Here is a 24,274-nt window from a genome sequence, read left to right as displayed (position 1 = left end):
TGCTGTTAAGCTTCGATTTAATACAGGCACTAAATACAAATCTGATTTTAAACATTCATATAAAATATATTTTTTACACTTTGAAGAGTTAGCAAACACACAACAGGTCATACAGTGTATATTACACAGTGACACAATAAACTGTGCATTTAGTCGAGGGTCTTTTTCTCTGCATAGAATGGACAAACATGAAAGCCCTAAACTACATTTCTAGTCAGTCTGAAAGAAAACCAGAATAGGAGGGAATTAGTGGTTGTGTTTTTTGATTCGGATGAGGATGTAGTCTCTGTTTTTTTAATGCTACTTAGCCACATTAACCCTACGTTAACTGATAGACCACGATATAAATCAACAAAGTTTCTCTTTTCCACTAAAGAGAAGTTAATCAATGATTTTTGAGTTTCAGGTTAATTTATTTATATTTGTATTTAGTACAAAAAGGCACTATTGACTTTTTGATGAAGTGAAAGTAATTGTGTCCTTTTTGTGAACTGCATTACTGACATGCACGCGCCCACAAACACCTCCAGATCAAACTGAAAAATCATTTCAGTTTGAAAGTTCTTCTCATGAAGAATGCAATGATTTTTGAGGTTCAGTCAATCGTGAGGAAAACAAGCCAACGCTTATGATTGCCTGCAGTGAAAAATAAAAATACTGCTTCTTGCAGTTGGCATGTGCCAACACTACATAAAAAAATCAATGTATTTTACAACCTGATCGGAGATTAATGCTGAATATGTCACACATTGAATCACATGTGAATGTTAAAAGAAGACTAACAGAATAGCTGATTTGGATTTTTTTTTGGAGAGAGATGAATCAATCCAACATACAAACATAACCTAAGAAATAATCACTCATCCTGGTACATGGAAGAAGCTGAGGTTGAACTTGAAACTCCAATCACACCTATATTTAAAAACAAACAAACATTAGCATTGAGGCCATATTTGGTCAAAGGCAAGCCCTCCATTTCGTCATGCTGTACTCGATCTAGTTAACATTAGTTACCATAGTGGTCTTTGTTTCAGTCTGTAAAAAATAACAACTAAACAACTTCATCTGTTTTTGAAATTAGTGTTCAATCAAGACAAATGACAGAGATAAAGAATCTGCTGAATATTGAAAGCTTTGAGGATTTTGAGGAAAATCAACTGTTTGGATGGACTGAATGAAAAAAAACAAAAAAAAAACACAACCCTCACATTACAAGTCGGTGTTTCAGTCTCGTCATTCTACTAATTGTTTAGTCCAATCTCGTTACTCTTAGTAGCAGTTGTTAATCAAGAAGTGCATTTGCTCTGCGATACATGAGGGTGCTGCCCCTTCTGGAAATTTAAGGCATCACATCTTGGAGGATGCGGCGACGGCCGAGACTCCTGGACGGCTGTAGACATGCACGGGTGTGTTCTAAGAGAGTGGAAGTGAAAGAGAGAGAGCGAGAGAGAGAGTTGGTATTAAGCTTTTTTACAACTGTATACCAGATGCACATCTTAGAAAACGTTACCTGCAGACAGCTGTTTACGACTCAACACTAATAAATCTGCATTACGAAATGTTGCCACCAGACACACAAAAAAATATATACAGTATATCCAAATGTTCTGACAATTAATGTGCCCAATGTCTGTCATGGAATAACTTTCATTTCTGTTTAACATCCTTGTCCTCGTGAGCAGGCTGAATGTTATCCTTGATCTATAAACATCTGTATACAATATGAGCTCAAATACTGAAGACTGAAAATGGTAAATTGACTTGTATAGCGCTTTTTTCTAGTCTTCTGACTACACAAAGTGCTTTTACACTGCATGTCACACCCACACATTCACACACTGATGTCAGAGGCTGCTATGTCAAGTGATCATCAGAACTACCTAATCCCATTCACACACATTCATACACCGCACACGAAGCAGCAGGAGCAATTCATTCCTGCCCAAGGACACATCAGACATGTTTCTGCAGGAGCTGGGGATCGAACCCTCAACCTTCCAGTTGAGAGACGGCCAACTCTACATCTGAGCCGCCCCATGTCAGCCCTTGTCAGAGGTTGGCAGTCAGTGACAGTAAGGCCTTCTCTGCTGGCCTTAACACTGAATCAGAATCACAAATTTTATATATATATATATATATATATTTATTTTATTTTTATTTCATTATTATTATTTTTTTTTTATTTATCGTGATTATGATTTTTGCCATAATCAAGCAGCCCTACGATAGTTGCCTTGATATTTTAAGCTAGGGTAGATCATTCATGTCAGAAACCTTTTTTTTTTCTATGCAATGTTTTAATTTTCTATGCCGACAGTAAATAATTCATCAACTGCTCTGATAAAATGAAGTAAAAAAATCCATTCATATGCAAACATTTGCTCCCCACTGAACAGCTGTTGAGGAAAACCATTAAATTTAAATGTGGACCTGCTGAAATAGCTGAAAACAATAGTCAGGACACTTCCAAAAGTTTTAGTCTTCCTCTGGAAAGTCCAAAATGTCAAAGTCATGATGACACTTAAGAAACAGCGCCCAGGGAATCCCCTCAGTCATTCAGATTCCTGCCTGAATGTTTGCTTCAAGTTTTATAAACATATCAAAACTACTCGCCAAGAATCAATCAGACAGTTACTATTTACCTGCTGGGCCTCATTATTGAACTTGTTGAGAAGATTCTGAACCCGGTTTCCATAATCTGGATGGACAGCCTTCAAGTTCTCAACCTGCAAGAGAAAACAGATAATATGATATTAAGGCCCTGAAAAAGATGTTCTTTATACTTCTAACAATCAGAGTCTGATCAAATGTCTTTTGTCAAACGGTCCAGATATGATGATTCTTTTGGAAGATAGAATACCTTATTGTGATTTGACTTATTTAATTATTTATTTATTTATTCATGTTTATTATTATAAATATTAATTAATTAAAATTAAGCCTGTCTTGTACCCTAAGCACGCTTCATTATTAAGTAAAGCCATGCATGTGTTGTATTACGACCTTATGTGCAAGAGGTAGCCGTGCTCGGGCCCGGTTAGTCCTGGAGCAGTGTGAGAGCAGGCCAGCGGGGTAATGGGGAGGGGGGGCAACCGTGCTTAAGCACAGTACGGGACAACTTTGCTCGTGTGAGTGCGCCCTAAGCCAAATAGGGCAGCCTACCTATAACTCCTGTATTCTCATGTAAAGAGGCACTTTGGAGACAGATATGAAAATCAGGGTGAGGAGTGTAGCTTCCAGTATTATTCAAATGAACAAAATGACATACATAAGAAGGAAGAAAGTTAAGAAATAGCTCATAAACCAGGAAATGCCAGTGATTTAGTCAACATGACAATGCAGGGAAGCTGACACAAGCATATAGTGCCAGGTGCAGTGATGAGTAAGGGCCTTCAGATTCTTAATGAACCTGAATAATCCATGGTATCTGACATCACTGAGAAAATGTATGCACAAAAAAGATGACTTAAAAGTCTTTATGTAAAAGTTAGCAAATCAACCATTAAGAAGCCCTCAGACTCATTCATATCATTCTGCAATCATAGTAGAAGTCAGGATCAGTACAAATCACTTCTCCCTGACAACTTGTTAAAAAAACAAGTCAGTGCATTCACCAGTTTAATAACCAAGCATGACAGCATCAAGCATGTCCAGGTGACAGAGACTGTGTGGATAAAAATGCAGTGAGGACTCACCATGCGCTTTTGGATGAAGAGCTGGGCTCTTTTCAGGGCACCAGCCATGTTACTGCAAAGCCTCTCCCGCTCCTCCTCATTCAACACCTCGGTGTAGAAGGTCCAAACCTGCAATTCAAATTTGAAAACACACATTAAAAACCTGGTAAGAGTAGATTGAATCAAAATGATATCCATTTCAGTCCACTTCATACAGACAGGATAGCTTCTAAAATAAAGCCAATCATCTCTAGCCTTGTCACGATCCTGGTTACCTTAGAGTAGTAACACACATACAGTTCATGTGTAGATTAGTTCACTTGTTTTGCTCTACAATGATTCATTATTATTGATTTTCATTTCAGTCTTTATTTGAAAACCATATTGACTTATGTCCATGGTGACTTGTGAAAGAGGAGGAACCTGTTAGACATAACACTGATTTATTATGTTGGGCTATGAAGCGGTTAGCTGTGTCTGTTTGTTTGGTACAGGGCAGGAAGCGCACAGGAAATTAGGAAAGAAAAAGAACCACCCTGTGGTGAAATGGCACCAGTCAGTTGTGTAAACCGGAAATCCTGACAACTGAAAGCATTGCCCAAGAAAACGTGCTTGTAATATCGGGATGTTTTCTTCACCTGTGTGACATTGTCCTCATCTGCACTGTTGTAACGGCTCACATCTGGAGACACCTTGAACTTGGACTCCACAAACTGAGGCTGGATGTCAGGAGCACTGAAGCTGTTGGGATAGTAGTTTGGGGCTCCACCTAGAAGCCGGACAGAACAAACTGCTATGTTAAAATCTGAACAGAATAAAGAACTTTATTGACTGTGTGCATGGATGACTGTGGTTAGTTTTAAACTCAGTTTGAATTAGATGAGCAACTTACAATTCTTCTTAAACACCCTCCTATTAGTATGAGTCCTATTGCATTTCATACAGTCTCAATGGCGACATCTGTTGGGCAACTCTTGGTCTTGCCCTGTTGTATTTTACCAAGTCTTTTCAAAAAACTAAATATTTGTATGACTGGATGTTAGTGGGAGATCAAATGTATTAAACTGATGTGTTTTATAGACTGAATTCACTCTAACTTCATCACTCAGGTTTGATGTTTGTCGTAGTGTGCTTTGTCTCAGACATGGTGGCTCATCTTTCCTGGACACACTGTGAGTAACCCAATCGCTGCAAATACTACAATGCTCCTTTGATATATACAGACTAAAAGATAGATTAGGTAGATTATACAAGATTTATTTTTTGCGCTACATACAAAGCTTCAACAGTAAAGCCTTTGAGTCTGTCTCTGTTATTGCGTCACACACAGGTTGGACTATGACTCACCTTGGTTGTCAAACATGCACATCGGACCATCGCGCTGGTAGTTGGTCACACGGCTCCTGAATGGACAGTTGACAGGGAGCTGCAGGTTGTTAGCTCCCAGCCGGTGTCGATGCGTGTCTGGGTAGGAGAAGAGACGGCCCTAGACAAAGATAAAGGAGATGAACATCAACAGGGCATCGCTTAACTGAAGGGTCTGTCTTTAAAAAAACAAAACAAGATTTCTCGTTGGTCATTTATTCAAAAGATTAGGGTCCAGACTAAGACCTGCTGGGAGACAATAAAGTCTTGGGGGTCACCCAATACCCTCATTAAGATGCCTGAACATGCACTTAAACAGGACACCATAGAGACAGTTATTATTTGAAGTTACAGGAACAGTTTAGCTGAAATAACTTTTTTTAGATTCAGTATTACTGGAAAATGTGTCAAGAATAACAAATGAAAAGAAAGAAACTTGTGTTTACCTGCAGCATCTTGTCTGGGCTGGCCTCGATACCTGGTGGCATGTTGCTGGGATCGAAGGCGAGTTGCTCCACCTCAGCAAAGTAGTCCATTGGGTTCCTATTGAGCACCAGTTTGCCCACAGGGATCAGAGGGTACTCTTTGTGAGACCAAACCTGAATGAGATACAGTAGCTCCATTAGAAGAAGAAAAGATGGTACCACTACCATCCGACTGTAGGATGGGTACAACACGCACAGAGAAGTTTTTGTATTCATAGACTTTTCAGCTCAAATTCATGTACCGTATTTTCCGCACTATAAGGCGCACTTAAAAGCCTTTAATTTTCTCAAAAAACAACAGTGCGCCTTATAATCCGGAGCGCCTTATATATGGATCAATTGGTTAATTGGTTGATCCATACTGGTTGTACACGGCGCTCAGCGACACTGACTCGGATAATGACGAGAGGGAGCCGGGCATGTTGGATGCCGTACTCGCCCAACTGTTCAATTCGGACACTGAAGAAGAAGAATTCGAGGGATTCGTGGACGGGGAATGAACTGAAAAAGTGAGCTTTACGTGTTATACTTAACTGAACAATGTTGAGTTATGCACTAATGCAGGGGTACCCAACCTTTTTTGAACCAAGATCTACTTTTAAAGTTACCAGTCTGCCGAGATCTACCAGTCCACATAGTGAGCCATAGCCTTTACCAACAGCCTACAAACGCATTTAATACTCACACAACAAACAGAAAATAATAAATGAGAGTTCTGTAAAAAATAATGCAATTTTTTTAAACTCTTATTTTAGGGTAGGCTACATTTTAATATTACGTTTTGCGCTGTATGTTGGTGTGTCTCGTGCCCCGCGATGCTCACAGTCATGACAGCAGAGAGGAACAGAGAAAAGTAGCTGCAGCTTCATCAAATGCGCTTAATACTCGTTGCATAGTTTCTATATATGACTTTTTGGTAAAACATTTACCCCCCCGGTTTTACCTGCACGTCCTTGCGCATGCCTGCACTCTCTCTCTCTTGCGCGCTCTCTCTCTCTCTCTCTCTCTCGCTCGCTCTCTCGTGCACGCAGCAATTTCATGAATAAATGAAAAATTAAATACAAACAGGTCGGAAGTATACTTGGGCTCCCCACACAGGTATCGTGTGTGGGAAACAGTGCAATGAGATGAAATTGAAATCACTTTTCTATTTTACAATTGTATTTTATATTGACTAAACATCTCGCGATCGACTGAGAATCAGTCAGCGATCTACCTGTCGATCGCGATCGACTGTTTGGGCACCCCTGGTCTACATCATTCTCCTCAGAAAAAGTGTCCCATTCTGTGCATAAGAAGCAGCCTTTCAATGTGTCAATACTCTCTTTAGTCCATACATTGACAGATTTAACAAGAGGCTTGCTGCTCTTAAGAGCTGTTTTGTAAGTGGGGATCAGATGGATAGTGTTGTGGTCAGAATTTGCCAAAGGGGGTGTTGCGGAAGCTGAATATGCACCCTTGATATTTCCATAACATTTGTCCAATGTTTTTCTCTTCCTGGTGTCGCATTTTATATATTGTTCAATATATATAAAAGTGCAGTGTTCAGATTACAGTGTTTAAAATCTCCCATAATAAAGATGGGGGCGTTTGATGTGCGTTGAAGCTGCTCTTGTACACAGTCCGCCACTTCAGAAGCTGCCCTGGATGCGTTACCGTCAGGGGAACATAAACTGAACATATCAGAATATTTCCAAACTCCCGGGGCAGGTAGAAAGGTCTTAGGCTAACACACAGTAGTTCAACGTCCTTGTTGCAGACAGTTCACTGAACTGTGTACTGCCTGCACCACTTGTCATTGACATACACTCAGAGCCCGCCTCCTTTGCTCTTCCTGGAGTCCTCAGTTCTGTCAGCGCGGATATGGCTGAAACCTTCAATTTCGACCAAAGGCTCTGGTACATCTGATGTTAGCCACGTTTCAGTAATAGTCATTATGCAGGACTCACGGTATTCAAAGCAGGCTTTTGACAGTAGTCGGAGTTCGTCCAATTTGTTTCTCAGCGATCTGGCATTGCACAGGATCATAGATGGTAGTGGCGGCCGGCTTCCTCTCCTTCTCAGCCGCTGTCGGACGCCTCCTCTCCGGCCTCTTTTTCTCGCTCTCTGTCGGTGTGATGATCGTATCTCCTGAGGCAGGTCTTCTGTCATCAATCTCTGTGGATTTGCATCATTGCGAAGAGACAGTAGCAGCTCTCGTGTGTATTGTATCACCGGATTTACTCCGGTTGCTCGGCAGCTGTTAAAAAGTTCAACGAGGATCGTGATTGCCACTAAAAGAGTCCAAAAGCACGGCATGTTCATTCTCCTTTTGGTCTTCATTCATCCATTCTCACAGAACGGTAGTCCAAAATGATCACATACAAAATACAAACTTCTACAACAGCTCACTGGTGTCCGTGTCGCCGCAGGGCAGCGCCACCCTGAGCCATGCTCAGAAAGATCTGGTACCTTGGTAAGATCGAAGGGGTTAAACTCACAACTTCACTTTTCTGCGAGTTTTTTGTGACTTTCTTTGTGACTTTTTTTCAATTTTTTTAGACATCTTTTAAAACTGTTTTTTTGTGACTTTTTAGAAAAACAGTCGAATCCATATAACAAACTATTATACGTTATATGGATTCTACTGTTTTTTTGTCTTCTTTTTTTATTTGTGATAGGCATACTGAAGTGTCTGATGTAACCAGGACAGAGATAATATAAGTTTACAATGGGCAGGTGTCACAATACTTGAATCATGACTCATTACACTATACCATCCAAATTACAGCAATAGCACTGGTGTTGATTATAACATCATCTATTCCACGCAATCTTATGATTACTTTATTACTCAATAATCTTAATTAAATTATGCAGTAATTAACTTACTGCACAAATAATAATGAAAATACATCACTACAAATGTAACTTCTGTATTCAAAGTCTTCAAAGTTTGTAAGTATTATCAGAAAACTGTAACGTTACCAAAACTTTAAAAAGTAAAAGCACAACAGTTTTTTTTATATATACAGTATGTAGCCTATTTCTTAATATTACTGCATGTGGCATTTTACACCTAAAATGTTTAAAGTGGAGCTGTTTTAACTACTATAATCATTATTTCACTTTATTTTATTTCATTTAATTTTTTGCATTGTACTGAGCAACACAAACTGGGTATAGATAAAAATGTAGCAACACCTGAATAACATTTGCTAACATCAACCAGCAAGTAACTCTCTTTCTCCCTCTCTCATGTCAAGTTCCAGCCCTGAACTTCCACCAGCTCATCTCTCTGTCCCTCATCATCACATGTGACCCTACCATGCTGAGGCTGCACAACTGTCCGGCTCGCCTCAACTCTCTCTTCTTCACTCATGCTGCTAACTTCTTGGATGCTGCTGCTAACGTCAACTTGTGCCTCAGTGCTGCTGCCGGCTGTGCTGCTGAACATTTCAGTGAGCTTGCGACATTTAGCGGCTTCACTTTCTAAATGTCGCATTTTTTTTCCCTCGCCTTCTCAGCCCCACCCTTTTCTTTGTGTTTTTTTACCGACATTATCCATATTTTTGTGCTTCACTACTACTACCAAAGATAGTCTTCGCTGCTACTAGTGATGTGTCGGTCATGAACGATTCGTTCAAAAAGAACGAATCTTCTAGGTGAACGAACTGAACTGAATCACTTACTGAAAAGAGTCGTTCATTTCTCAACTTCAGTTGCGCTCTCCTCTCTCCCGTGTCGTATCTCTTTAGAACGTAAGAGAGTCGCTCAAAGCCCGCCCTCCCTCTCCCTTTCATGTCCGTGATACATACTGACTGAACCAACAGGACGGAGTCGGTCGGGAGACTTTTTTAACATCCACTAACAATTGTGTTTCAGTCAGTACATTGTGTGTGTGTGTGTGTGTGTGTGTGTGTGTGACTGAGGCTGGTGACTCGCAGTCTCGCTCGTTCACGTTCACTGAACGAACTGAACGAGAGCACCGCCTCCGAGTCACTCTCTTCCTCTCAGTCAGTCAGTCAGTGAGTGATTTGTGTACTGAACGTACTGAACAGAACGGTCGGGGAAAATAAATGTGATTGTTTTAGCAGCTTTCAGTTTGCAAACTGTAACTTTATCCAACTAAATTCTCAGCTCATTAGTTTATTATTCACCACCTGCTGTTCTCAGTACGATCGCGAGCAGAACTAAACGTTCGGTCGTATTTCAGCTTATTAAATTCTGATTCTCAGACAGAGCTGCAGAGAAGTACTGAACGATTCGGTGAACGAATCTTTTGAACGAATCACTTTACTGAACTGATTCTAATGATTCAGTACACTGAAAAGAACTGCTTTTCACATCACTAGCTTCTACTACTACTTCTACCTCTTTTAGATTATAGCTGGTGGGCACAGGCAGCTGCCGGCTGGCATCCAGCTTTATGACGCATTGTTTCCACCTACCGGACTGGAGTGTGAAACAGTAAATTAGCAGGAAAAAAAAAAAAACTGGTGATGACTGCGTGGCGGCCGCCGGCCATCCTGGAGTACCGGCCGTTCTGTGATTCTCCAGAACACACAGATGGCCAGTCCGCCCCTGCACCCAGAGGTGAACGTGTTGTGTTGATCACCTAAAAGTTTCAGTGCGAAATCACTTCTAAATGCAGTAGCCTGCTGTTGCGCCTTTATCACCAGCTTTCATCAGACCGTAAATATGTAACTATTACTGAACATTTCATTCTTATACAAAGACGATATCACGCACAGGCTGCCCGATCATACAGAGGTCCGCTGGTTTAATCATGGAGCAGCGCTAAAATTCTTCCTTGAATTGCGCACGGAGATGGCAGAGATTCATGGAGCATAAAAAGTCAGTGACAGAGTTAGATCACGATATTGCGGACACGTAGAAGAACGGACTGCCAGACTCATGAAAAGTCGTTTAACTGAGTCTACTTAGTTGAAGAACGTGCACTCCACACGGAGCTGATCAGACTGCACTGCGCAAAGCTGAAGGATCAATTCAAGTCAGTTCGTTTGGAAACATGTTATCATTTTATAATGCCTCATACTTAAAGACCCGAAGATGCATCAAAGACACTCTGTTTGTTTGTGACAACTTATTCACGTGAGCAGGTTTTATCTGTAATGACCCTTAACGAGTGCAAACTGTGCTGTGGCCTGACACATCTAAAGTCTCTATCTGTCTCTCTCTCTCTCTCTAATGCACTGAGCCCAGGGCAGGTAGAATAAGGTGTCAAAGTGTCTATAACCTTGAACAGCAATATTTAAACATAATATAATAATCTCAATCAAAACATAATTATTGATGTTTTCTTCTGTAATGTGGTACATTTAAATATTCCCATGTGCCAACATGCAGTTTGCAATGACAGAGTTAACCCCTCTGCTTAATGTTAATGTTAAAGTTTTATATACAATCATACATTAGCCTATATATCCATGTGTTGAGTTATAGTGATGTCGGCAAAATGAGTCCGGCCCACTTGAGGTCTCATTTGGACAAATCCGGCCCCCGACCCAATAGGACTTTGACTTTGACATATCCTTTAGAGTCTAAAGAATATAATATATCTTAAAAAAAATATGGAAAACCGTTTTAACTTCTGCATGAACATGCTCATCCAGACACGCCTGAGACAAAACATAAACGGCATATCAGTCAGTATGCTCGTGTCAAACACAAAGACAAAGGACACTTTGTCTATAATGTAATTTTTATTTAGTTTTGGAAATACACAAAACAGATTCAGGTGATAATAATAATAACACTTTATTTGTATAGCACTTTTCTATACAAGTAGCAAAGTGCTTTGCAACAGAAAATAAAAGCAGAGACAATTAAAGCAACAGGCAGAGCGTAAACAAGCAGACAACAAAATCAGACTAATAAAATGAAAAATAAAAACAATTAACGATATCACAGAGTAAAAGCATTTTTATAAAAGAATGTCTTGAGTAGAGATGTAAAACAAGGGACTGACTCTGCAAGTCTGATCTCCTCTGGCAGGCTGTTCCAAAGTCTGGGGGCTCTGACAGCAAAGGCCCTGTCCCCTTTAGTTTTTAGCCTGGAACAGCCGGTAGGGCTCTGCCAGAGGATCGCAGACTGCGTATTGGTTCATAAGTGGTTAAAAGGTAGGCAAGTTATAGTTTTTATTTTGCAAAGCCTTGTTTTTATTTTAGTTTCAGTTAACCAAAATGATTTTACAGTTCATTTTCTATCCGTTTCTATAATAAACATAACCATAAAGATTATATAAAATTGCCTGAAGTCTCACAATGTTCACAATGATCAAAATAATGGAGATTAGGATCCCTATGCCAAACAAAACAGATGATATAATGTTGAAGGTGCGGGCGGTTCCTCCATAATGTCGAGCCCCCTCCAGATCACCAACCATCTTCCGATCTCTGGACTGAAATGACAGAAGCACCTCTCATTATGTTCAGTAAATTGTTTATCTTCAAGAAAAAAAACAAAGTTGAACACGTTTATTTTTTACATCTTTGTCAAGATAATGTAAATATTTACGGGTGATTGAATGATTGTATAATGAAGCGAAAATGGTCTTCATCTCAAACCTGTCATCCTTTCAATGATGAGTCTTTTTTTTCTTACTCACTGATAGTTTGGAATTTCAAATTGAAAAAATATCCAAAAAGACCCTTCAAATAAAGCAAAGCTTTTAACAATACTTTTACATGTTTTTGAAATTTAAGAACTTCACTCAAGTTTTCTGCAAAAACCACAGGAAAATTCTTCTCCTGGTATTGTTCATGAACATTTTACGCTTTTTCAATGTCAAAGACCGAGTTATTTTGTTCATCAGTGAGTCTTAACTGATGTTTTTAAACTGACCTTGATGGAGTAGATGAGAGCCACCAGTCCAAGGCAGAAGGGGTTCGAGTAGACGAAGGAGAAGAAGGACCAGATGATGTAGTCTTTGGGGGGCTCAGTGACGATGTTCACAGTGGTGGACTGAACCACTGTAGGCTGTCCTGGATATCTAGGCTGTCCTGGATATCCTTCATATCCTCTTCCCTGCAGTGGAACACCTTCAGGATTCATCTCAGTCGTCTTATCTGTAGGTTTGGAGTACAGGCTGCAGGAGGGTGTACACACACTATGATCGTGTCGCTGTGAGTGTTGGTGTGCTCCTTTGAGGGTAAGCACAGCACAGGCTGCTTTTCTACCTGATACCAGCCAATGAGGCAAAACCAACCTGACCACAATGGGTATGCAAGATTAGCTTCTTCTTAAATTTGAATAACACCCATTATTGAGAATTGGGAAAAATCATGTCCCAGGCAAACAAGATTAAAAATATCACTTACAAATACACTTATTATGAAAATCTTTTTTAAAGATTTTTATATATGAAACCAATTTGAAATACCTAATTTTGGTTCTGATTTATTTTCTTTTTAAGTCTAAACCTGACCTTTGACAGAAAGCACCCTTGTCCAAGACACACATTTAAAACTTTCAACTATTTAAAAATGTGTCAAAATCATACAAAATCTTAAAACTACAAAACCTACTGATACAACGGGTGTAAAAAAAAAAGATTATTATAGTCATCTACATTTTAAAATGTATTTTTTATGAACATTTTCACCCGTTAAAAAGTGTCCCAGTTTTTTGTAAACTCCGTCAGCCTTTTACAAAAACACAAAATAATCAGGCATAAAAAGAAGTGAGCTATAACCAAAGGACCCCTGTCTTCATTCCTGAAGGGAAAAGGGGAGATGACATTTAAATATCGTTAAGCTTTCTATTTTTTTTAGAAATTCATTAAGTGATGCTATCAGGTGTCTCAACCATAACACGTCAACTCCGTAATCCCTTAAATATCAGAACTAAATAAGGTCTTATGGTTTATTAATCTGTGTTTTGGTTGGCATTGAGAGAACTCTAAGCAACTTTAAAAACTGAAATGGCAACTTACTATAGATGAGCTAGATGAGATTAACTGGCATTTTAGTTTTCTCTTCTCATACAGCGTTGAAGAAAACAAAGATGTCTTCAAACAAAAGAACGAGACATGAAAGCTGCTGTTAAGCTTCGATTTAATACAGGCACTAAATACAAATCTGATCTTAAACATTCATATAAAATATATTTTTTACACTTTGAAGAGTTAGCAAACACACAACAGGTCATACAGTGTATATTACACAGTGACACAATAAACTGTGCATTTAGTCGAGGCTCTTTTTCTCTGCATAGAATGGACAAACATGAAAGCCCTAAACTACATTTCTAGTCAGTCTGAAAGAAAACCAGAATAGGAGGGAATTAGTGGTTGTGTTTTTTGATTCGGATGAGGATGTAGTCTCTGTTTTTTTAATGCTACTTAGCCACATTAACCCTACGTTAACTGATAGACCACGATATAAATCAACAAAGTTTCTCTTTTCCACTAAAGAGAAGTTAATCAATGATTTTTGAGTTTCAGGTTAATTTATTTATATTTGTATTTAGTACAAAAAGGCACTATTGACTTTTTGATGAAGTGAAAGTAATTGTGTCCTTTTTGTGAACTGCATTACTGACATGCATGCGCCCACAAACACCCCCAGATCAAACTGAAAAATCATTTCAGTTTGAAAGTTCTTCTCATGAAGAACGCAATGATTTTTGAGGTTCAGTCAATCGTGAGGAAAACAAGCCAACGCTTATGATTGCCTGCAGTGAAAAACAAAAATACTGCTTCTTGCAAAGAAGTAGTGCCAACACTACATAAAAAAATCAATGTATTTTACAACCTGATCGGAGATTAATGCTGAATATGTCACACATTGAATCACATGTGAATGTTAAAAGAAGACTAACAGAATAGCTGATTTGGATTTTTTTTGGAGAGATTTGAATCAATCCAACATACAAACATAACCTAAGAAATAATCACTCATCCTGGTACATGGAAGAAGCTGAGGTTAAACTTGAAACTCCAATCACACCTATATTTAAAAACAAACAAACATTAGCATTGAGGCCATATTTGGTCAAAGGCAAGCCCTCCATTTCGTCATGCTGTACTCGATCTAGTTAACATTAGTTGCCATAGTGGTCTTTGTTTCAGTCTGTAAAAAAAACAACAACAAAACAACTTCATCTGTTTTTGAAATTAGTGTTCAATCAAGACAAATGACAGAGATAAAGAATCTGCTGAATATTGAAAGCTTTGAGGATTTTGAGGAAAATCAACTGTTTGGATGGACTGAATGAAAAAAAACAAAAAAAAAACACAACCCTCACATTACAAGTCGGTGTTTCAGTCTTGTCATTATATTAATTGTTTAGTCCAATCTCGTTACTCTTAGTAGCAGTTGTTAATCAAGAAGTGCATTTGCTCTGCGATACATGAGGGTGCTGCCCCTTCTGGAAACTTAAGGCATCACATCTTGGAGGATGCGGCGACGGCCGAGACTCCTGGTCGGCTGTAGACATGCACGGGTGTGTTCTAAGAGAGTGGAAGTGAAAGAGAGAGAGAGAGAGAGTTGGTACAACTGTATACCAGATGCACATCTTAGAAAACGTTACCTGCAGACAACTGTTTACGACAACATTAATAAATCTGCTTTATGAAATGTTGCCACCAGACACACAAAAAAATATATACAGTATATCCAAATGTTCCGACAATTAATGTGCCCAATGTCTGTCATGGAATAACTTTCATTTCTGTTTAACATCCTTGTCCTCGTGAGCAGGCTGAATGTTATCCTTGATCTATAAACATCTGTATACAATATGAGCTCAAATACTGAAGACTGAAAATGGTAAATTCACTTGTATAGCGCTTTTTTCTAGTCTTCTGACTACACAAAGTGCTTTTACACTGCATGTCACACCCACACATTCACACACTGATGTCAGAGGCTGCTATGTCAAGTGACCATCAGAAGTACCTAATCCCATTCACACACATTCATACGCCGCACACGAAGCAGCGGGAGCAATTCAGGGTTAAGTGTCCTGCCCAAGGACACATCAGACATGTTGCTGCAGGAGCTGGGGATCGAACCCTCAACCTTCCAGTTAAGAAACGGCCAACTCTACATCTGAGCCGCCCCATGTCAGTCCTTGTCAGAGGTTGGCAGTCAGTGACAGTAAAGCCTTCTCTGCTGGCCTTAACACTGAATCAGAATCACAAATTTATATATATATATTTTTTTATTTTATTTATTTATCGTGATTATGATTTTTGCCATAATCAAGCAGCCCTATGATAGTTGCCTTGATGAATTTTTTTTTGTATGCAGACAGTAAATAATTCATCAACTGTTCTGATAAAATGAAGTAAAAAAAATCCATTCATATGCAAACATTTGCTCCCCACAGAACAGCTGTTGAGGAAAACCATGAAATTTAAATGTGGACCTGCTGGAATAGCTGAAAACAATAGTCAGGACACTTCCAAAAGTTTTAGTCTTCCTCTGGGAAGTCCAAAATGTCAAAGTCATGATGACACTAAAGAAACAGCGCCCAGGGAATCCCCTCAGTCATTCAGATTCCTGCCTGAATGTTTGCTTCAAGTTTTATAAACATATCAAAACTACTCGCCAAGAATCAATCAGACAGGTACTATTTACCTGCTGGGCCTCATTATTGAACTTGTTGAGAAGATTCTGAACCCGGTTTCCATAGTCTGGATGGACAGCCTTCAAGTTCTCAACCTGCAAGAGAAAACAGATAATATGATATTAAGGCCCTGAAAAAGATGTTCTTTATACTTCTAACAATCAGAGTCTGATCAAATGTCTTTTGTCAAACGGTCCAGATATGATGATTCTTTTGGAAGATAGAATACCTTATTGTGATTTGACTTACTCAATTATTTATTTATGTTTATTAAAAAACACTGAGAGGAAGATGGCAAGTGCAGTGATCAGTTTTGGTTTCTCAAAGTTTTAGAGTTGCAATCTTGCTTGGAAACATGAAACCAGACCTGACCACGGTGAAACAGAGAGCGTGCTCTTCTCTGTGAAATATTTCCACAGTATGACCAGAAGCCACAGTGTTGTGGTCACCTGTTGGCAGTTGAGGGTGGGTGACGCATGACGGAAATGAAACCAGGTCAATTGTGAGATCAAAATGAACGCTTATATTGGTTTAATAGCATTAATTTGTTTGCAGTTTTATGTCCCTTTCAGCGTACCATAGATAAGTCACTACAGTTAACGATTCACATTTAATGTCCACTGTGTCACATCAAACACTTCCTTTTGTTACGGTTTTCTTCTAAAATAAAAGCAGGATTTCTCTTTCAAACAGGAAGTAAAGCACAAGAGCTTAAACAGAACAACATAAAAGTATATTTATAAAAATGAAAGTATGACAAATACGGTTTTGAAATGCTCAATAAAGACATTTCAAACATAAAAATGTGATTCAAGTTGATTAGCTATTGTATTTAGCCATTTCAAAGTGTCTATAACCTGATGCAACTTCCTCCAACGCCTTCAAACTCCTTTTTCAAAGGTCTGAAGGGACAAGGTCCCCCACATCCAAATCCTCCTGTAGCAGATTCTAAGGGCGCACTCACACTAGGCAATCTGTGCCGTGCCCAAGCACGCTTCACCGCTAAAGTTCCCCGATGTATGGACGCAGAATCGACCATGTGTCTTTATTTATTTCCTCGAGTAAGCCTGTCTTGTAAACTGAGCACGCTTCATTATTAAGTAAAGCCATGCATGTGTTGTATTACGACCTTATGTGCAAGAGGTAGCCGTGCTCAGGCCCGGTTAGTCCTGGAGCAGTGTGAGAGCAGGCCAGCGGGGTAATGGGGAGGGGGGGCAACCGTGCTTAAGCACAGTACGGGACAACTTTGCTCGTGTGAGTGCGCCCTAAGCCAAATAGGGCAGCCTACCTATAACTCCTGTATTCTCATGTAAAGAGGCACTTTGGAGACAGATATGAAAAACAGGGTGAGGAGTGTAGCTTCCAGCATTATTCAAATGAACAAAATGACATACATAAGAAGGAAGAAAGTTAAGAAATAGCTCATAAACCAGGAAATGCCAGTGATTTAGTCAACATGACAATGCAGGGAAGCTGACACAAGCATATAGTGCCAGGTGCAGTGATGAGTAAGGGCCTTCAGATTCTTAATGAACCTGAATAATCCATGGTATCTGACATCACTGAGAAAATGTATGCACAAAAAAGATGACTTAAAAGTCTTTATGTAAAAGTTAGCAAATCAACCATTAAGAAGCCCTCAGACTCATTCATATCATTCTGCAATCATAGTAGAAGTCAGGATCAGTACAAATCACTGTTCCCTGACAACTTGTTAAAAAAACAAGTCAGTGCATTTACCAGTTTAATAACCATGACGACCTATGTCGTCCAAGGTAATAGGAAAACAACTAAAGTTACCATTATAAACTCGTCCAAATCTTACTCCTTTTTAAAACAATAAATGCTTAATCCCAAAATAAACTACTAACCGGACCTCTTAAGTCTTCTTCAGTAACTGTTCCCTTTGAGCGAGATTTAAGTAACATTTCTGTTCTGTTTCATTTCACACTGTATACATGATCACATTTTCTTTGATTGTTTGAAGAACACTTTAGAACTGCCTGGTGCATGAATTGTGAGATTTCAATTTCATCGCCTCTGCCTAAACCCACATACAGACACCAAGCTTCATGAGCACAGTGTTTGGTTTCCAGAGAGCCACATCCTGTGGTTTTAGCACGCTCGTTCATAAAGCCATCAGTATTTTATTTTTTAAATGTTTCCTGCTACGGGGCAATAAACATGTTAAAGAACATGTCATTTGATTTAAACAGTGGAAGTATTATGTTTGGACAACTCTTAGTAGAAGCATGACAGCATCAAGCATGTCCAGGTGACAGAGACTGTGTGGATAATAATGCAGTGAGGACTCACCATGCGCTTTTGGATGAAGAGCTGGGCTCCTTTCAGGGCACCAGCCATGTTACTGCAAAGCCTCTCCCGCTCCTCCTCATTTAACACCTCGGTGTAGAAGGTCCGAACCTGCAATTCAAATTTGAAAACACACATTAAAAACCTGGTAAGAGTAGATTGAATCAAAATGATATCCATTTCAGTCCACTTCATACAGACAGGATAGCTTCTAAAAAAAAGCCAATCATCTCTAGCCTTGTCACGATCCTGGTTACCTTAGAGTAGTAACACACATACAGTTCATGTGTAGATTAGTTCACTTGTTTTGCTCTACAATGATTCATTATTATTGATTTTCATTTCAGTCTTTATTTGAAAACCATATAGACTTATGTCCATGGTGACTTGTGGAAGAGGAGGAACCTGTTAGACATAACACTGATTTATTATGTTGGGCTCTGAAGCTGTTAGCTGTGTCTGTTTGGTACAGGGCAGGAAGCGCACAGGAAATTAGGAGAGAAGAAGAACCATCCTGGTGGTGAAATCAGTTTGTGTAAACCGACTGGTGTCGGTTGTGTAAACCGGGAATCTTGACAACTGAAAGCATTGCCCAAGAAAACGTGCTTGTAATATCGGGATGTTTTCTTCACCTGTGCGACATTGTCCTCATCTGCACTGTTGTAACGGCTCACATCTGGAGACACCTTGAACTTGGACTCCACAAACTGAGGCTGGATGTCAGGAGCACTGAAGCTGTTGGGATAGTAGTTTGGGGCTCCACCTAGAAGCCGGACAGAACAAACTGCTATGTTAAAATCTGAACAGAATAAAGAACTTTATTGACTGTGTGCATGGATGACTGTGGTTAGTTTTAAACTCAGTTTGAATTAGATGAGCAACTTACAATTCTTCTTAAACACCCTCCTATTAGTATGAGTCCTATTGCATTTCATACAGTCTCAATGGCGACATCTGTTGGGCAACTCTTGGTCTTGCCCTGTTGTATTTTACCAAGTCTTTTCAAAAAACTAAATATTTGTATGACTGGATGTGAGTGGGAGATCAAATGTATTAAACTGATGTGTTTTATAGACTGAATTAATTCGAACTTCATCACTCAGGTTTGATGTTTGTCGTGGTGTGCTTTGTCTCAGACATGGTGGCTCATCTTTCCTGGACACACTGTGAGTAACCCAATCGCTGCAAATACTACAATGCTCCTTTGATATATACAGACTAAAAGATAGATTAGGTAGATTATACAAGATTTATTTTTTGTGCTACATACAAAGCTTCAACGGTAAAGCCTTTGAGTCTGTCTCTGTTATTGCGTCACACACAGGTTGGACTATGACTCACCTTGGTTGTCAAACATGCACATCGGACCATCGCGCTGGTAGTTGGTCACACGGGTCCTGAATGGACAGTTGACAGGGAGCTGCAGGTTGTTAGCTCCCAGCCGGTGTCGATGCGTGTCTGGGTAGGAGAAGAGACGGCCCTAGACAAAGATAAAGGAGATGAACATCAACAGGGCATCACTTAACTGAAGGGTCTGTCTTTAAAAAAAAAAACAAGATTTCTCGTTGGTCATCTATTCAAAAGATTAGGGTCCAGACTAAGACCTGCTGGGAGACACTAAAGTCTTGGGGGTCACCAAATGCCCTCATTAAGATGCCTGAACATGCACTTAAACAGGACACCATAGAGACAGTTATTATTTGAAGTTACAGGAACAGTTTAGCTGAAATAACTTTTTTTAGATTCAGTATTACTGGAAAATGTGTCAAGAATAACAAATGAAAAGAAAGAAAGTTGTGTTTACCTGCAGCATCTTGTCTGGGCTGGCCTCGATGCCTGGTGGCATGTTGCTGGGATCGAAGGCGAGTTGCTCCACCTCAGCAAAGTAGTTCATTGGGTTCCTATTGAGCACCAGTTTGCCCACAGGGATCAGAGGGTACTCTTTGTGAGACCAAACCTGAATGAGATACAGTAGCTCCATTAGAAGAAGAAAAGATGGTACCACTACCATCCGACTGTAGGATGGGTACAACACGCACAGAGAAGTTTTTGTATTCATAGACTTTACTATTGATGAGCACTTCAGCTCAAATTCATGTAAACATTTAAAACTAGACATAGGATACAGAGCCACTGTTACTTTGGCATAAACACTGATTTCAGTTATCAGATGTTTAAAATGCTAACAAAAAGGGAGGCAGAAACACTAAGACATATTGCTCATGGACATCTTGATGTCTGAACAGTGTGTGCCTTGAACTTTTTGTAATTTCTGACATCTGTAACACAGTTACAGTCTACATCATTCTCCTCAGAAAAAGTGTCCCATTCTGTGCATAAGAAGCAGCCTTTCAATGTGTCAATACTCTCTTTAGTCCATACATTGGCAGATTTAACAAGAGGCTTACTGCTCTTAAGAGCTGTTTTGTAAGTGGGGATCAGATGGATAGTGTTGTGGTCAGAATTTGCCAAAGGGGGTTTTGCGGAAGCTGAATATGCACCCTTGATATTTCCATAACATTTGTCCAATGTCTTTCTCTTCCTGGTGTCGCATTTTATATATTGTTCAAAACCTGGGAGTGCAGTGTTCAGATTACAGTGTTTAAAATCTCCTATAATAAAGATGGGGGCGTTTGGTGTGCGTTGAAGCTGCTCTTGTACACAGTCCGCCACTTGAGAAGCTGCCCTGGATGCGTTACCGTCAGGGGAACATAAACTGAACATGTCAGAATATTTCCAAACTCCCGGGGCAGGTAGAAAGGTCTTAGGCTAACTCACAGTAGTTCAACGTCCTTGTTGCAGACAGTTCCCTGAACTGTGTACTGCCTGCACCACTTGTCATTGACATACACTCAGAGCCCGCCTCCTTTGCTCTTCCTGGAGTCCTCAGTTCTGTCAGCGCGGATATGGCTGAAACCTTCAATTTCGACCAAAGGCTCTGGTACATCTGATGTTAGCCACGTTTCAGTAATAGTCATTATGCAGGACTCACGGTATTCAAAGCAGGCTTTTGACAGTAGTCGGAGTTCGTCCAATTTGTTTCTCAGCGATCTGGCATTGCACAGGATCATAGATGGTAGTGGCGGCCGGCTTCCTCTCCTTCTCAGCCGCTGTCGGACGCCTCCTCTCCGGCCTCTTTTTCTCGCTCTCTGTCGGTGTGATGATCGTATCTCCTGAGGCAGGTCTTCTGTCATCAATCTCTGTGGATTTGCATCATTGCGAAGAGACAGTAGCAGCTCTCGTGTGTATTGTATCACCGGATTTACTCCGGTTGCTCGGCAGCTGTTAAAAAGTTCAACGAGGATCGTGATTGCCACTAAAAGAGTCCAAAAGCACGGCATGTTCATTCTCCTTTTGGTCTTCATTCATCCATTCTCACAGAACGGTAGTCCAAAATGATCACATACAAAATACAAACTTCTACAACAGCTCACTGGTGTCCGTGTCGCCGCAGGGCAGCGCCACCCTGAGCCATGCTCAGAAAGATCTGGTACCTTGGTAAGATCGAAGGGGTTAAACTCACAACTTCACTTTTCTGCGAGTTTTTTGTGACTTTCTTTGTGACTTTTTTTCAATTTTTTTAGACATCTTTTAAAACTGTTTTTTTGTGACTTTTTAGAAAAACAGTCGAATCCATATAACAAACTATTATACGTTATATGGATTCTACTGTTTTTTTGTCTTCTTTTTTTATTTGTGATAGGCATACTGAAGTGTCTGATGTAACCAGGACAGAGATAATATAAGTTTACAATGGGCAGGTGTCACAATACTTGAATCATGACTCATTACACTATACCATCCAAATTACAGCAATAGCACTGGTGTTGATTATAACATCATCTATTCCACGCAATCTTATGATTACTTTATTACTCAATAATCTTAATTAAATTATGCAGTAATTAACTTACTGCACAAATAATAATGAAAATACATCACTACAAATGTAACTTCTGTATTCAAAGTCTTCAAAGTTTGTAAGTATTATCAGAAAACTGTAACGTTACCAAAACTTTAAAAAGTAAAAGCACAACAGTTATTTTTATATATACAGTATGTAGCCTATTTCTTAATATTACTGCATGGGGCATTTTACACCTAAAATGTTTAAAGTGGAGCTGTTTTAACTACTATAATCATTATTTCACTTTATTTTATTTCATTTAATTTTTTGCATTGTACTGAGCAACACAAACTGGGTATAGATAAAAATGTAGCAACACCTGAATAACATTTGCTAACATCAACCAGCAAGTAACTCTCTTTCTCCCTCTCTCATGTCAAGTTCCAGCCCTGAACTTCCACCAGCTCATCTCTCTGTCCCTCATCATCACATGTGACCCTACCATGCTGAGGCTGCACAACTGTCCGGCTCGCCTCAACTCTCTCTTCTTCACTCATGCTGCTAACTTCTTGGATGCTGCTGCTAACGTCAACTTGTGCCTCAGTGCTGCTGCCGGCTGTGCTGCTGAACATTTCAGTGAGCTTGCGACATTTAGCGGCTTCACTTTCTAAATGTCGCATTTTTTTTCCCTCGCCTTCTCAGCCCCACCCTTTTCTTTGTGTTTTTTTGACAAACGTTATCCATATTTTTGTGCTTCACTACTACTACCAAAGATCGTCTTCGCTGCTACTAGTGATGTGTCGGTCATGAACGATTCGTTCAAAAAGAACGAATCTTCTAGGTGAACGAACTGAACTGAATCACTTACTGAAAAGAGTCGTTCATTTCTCAACTTCAGTTGCGCTCTCCTCTCTCCCGTCTCGTATCTCTCTCTAGACCGTAAGAGAGTCGCTCAAAGCCCGCCCTCCCTCTCCCTTTCATGTCCGTGATACATACTGACTGAACCAACAGGACGGAGTCGGTCGGGAGACTTTTTTAACATCCACTAACAATCGTGTTTCAGTCAGTACATTGTGTGTGTGTGTGTGTGTGTGTGTGTGACTGAGGCTGGTGACTCGCAGTCTCGCTCGTTCACGTTCACTGAACGAACTGAACGAGAGCACCGCCTCCGAGTCACTCTCTTCCTCTCAGTCAGTCAGTCAGTGAGTGATTTGTGTACTGAACGTACTGAACAGAACGGTCGGGGAAAATAAATGTGATTGTTTTAGCAGCTTTCAGTTTGCAAACTGTAACTTTATCCAACTAAATTCTCAGCTCATTAGTTTATTATTCACCACCTGCTGTTCTCAGTACGATCGCGAGCAGAACTAAACGTTCGGTCGTATTTCAGCTTATTAAATTCTGATTCTCAGACAGAGCTGCAGAGAAGTACTGAACGATTCGGTGAACGAATCTTTTGAACGAATCACTTTACTGAACTGATTCTAATGATTCAGTACACTGAAAAGAACTGCTTTTCACATCACTAGCTTCTACTACTACTTCTTCTTTTAGATTATAGCTGGTGGGCACAGGCAGCTGCCGGCTGGCATCCAACTTTAAGACGCATTGTTTCCACCTACCGGACTGGAGTGTGAAACAGTAAATTAGCAGGAAAAAAAAAAAAACTGGTGATGACTGCGTGGCGGCCGCCGGCCATCCTGGAGTACCGGCCGTTCTGTGATTCTCCAGAACACACAGATGGCCAGTCCGCCCCTGCACCCAGAGGTGAACGTGTTGTGTTGATCACCTAAAAGTTTCAGTGCGAAATCACTTCTAAATGCAGTAGCCTGCTGTTGCGCCTTTATCACCAGCTTTCATCAGACCGTAAATATGTAACTATTACTGAACATTTCATTCTTATACAAAGACGATATCACGCACAGGCTGCCCGATCATACAGAGGTCCGCTGGTTTAACCATGGAGCAGCGCTAAAATTCTTCCTTGAATTGCGCACGGAGATGGCAGAGATTCA

General features: G+C 40.0%; 2 protein-coding genes and 2 long non-coding RNA genes across 4 annotated transcripts; 1 reads left to right on the top strand and 3 right to left on the bottom strand.

Annotated features, from left to right (window-relative positions):
* On the bottom strand, positions 1-7,943 carry LOC109975893 (catalase-like). Its single transcript, XM_065956982.1, has 7 exons — positions 7,474-7,943; positions 5,486-5,638; positions 5,022-5,160; positions 4,313-4,443; positions 3,696-3,803; positions 2,643-2,726; positions 1-1,413 (listed from the first exon to the last, which is right to left on the bottom strand). The coding sequence occupies exons 2-7, from the start codon at positions 5,573-5,575 to the stop codon at positions 1,348-1,350; spliced, it is 618 nt and encodes a 205-aa protein (XP_065813054.1). The 5' UTR covers positions 5,576-5,638; positions 7,474-7,943; the 3' UTR covers positions 1-1,347.
* Positions 7,844-10,590, top strand: LOC136179707 (uncharacterized). The gene is made up of 2 exons (XR_010666679.1): positions 7,844-7,979; positions 8,770-10,590. It is a non-coding gene; the product is annotated as an uncharacterized lncRNA (long non-coding RNA).
* A 669-nt stretch (positions 10,591-11,259) lies between these two features.
* Positions 11,260-12,932, bottom strand: LOC109975892 (uncharacterized). Its single transcript, XR_010666678.1, has 2 exons — positions 12,371-12,932; positions 11,260-11,927 (listed from the first exon to the last, which is right to left on the bottom strand). It is a non-coding gene; the product is annotated as an uncharacterized lncRNA (long non-coding RNA).
* A 632-nt stretch (positions 12,933-13,564) lies between these two features.
* Positions 13,565-23,144, bottom strand: LOC110004912 (catalase-like). The gene is made up of 8 exons (XM_065956556.1): positions 23,128-23,144; positions 21,907-21,937; positions 20,217-20,369; positions 19,754-19,892; positions 19,045-19,175; positions 18,416-18,523; positions 16,111-16,194; positions 13,565-14,978 (listed from the first exon to the last, which is right to left on the bottom strand). Exons 1-8 carry the CDS (start codon positions 23,142-23,144, stop codon positions 14,913-14,915), a joined length of 729 nt encoding a protein of 242 aa, XP_065812628.1. The 3' UTR covers positions 13,565-14,912.
* Positions 23,145-24,274: the final 1,130 nt, after the last annotated feature.

Source organism: Labrus bergylta, chromosome 7 (genome assembly GCF_963930695.1).
Source record: "Labrus bergylta chromosome 7, fLabBer1.1, whole genome shotgun sequence".
Classification (NCBI taxonomy): Eukaryota; Metazoa; Chordata; class Actinopteri; order Labriformes; family Labridae; genus Labrus; species Labrus bergylta.
The sequence above is the reverse complement of the archived record's forward strand: the minus strand, read 5'-3'. Positions and strand labels throughout refer to the sequence as shown.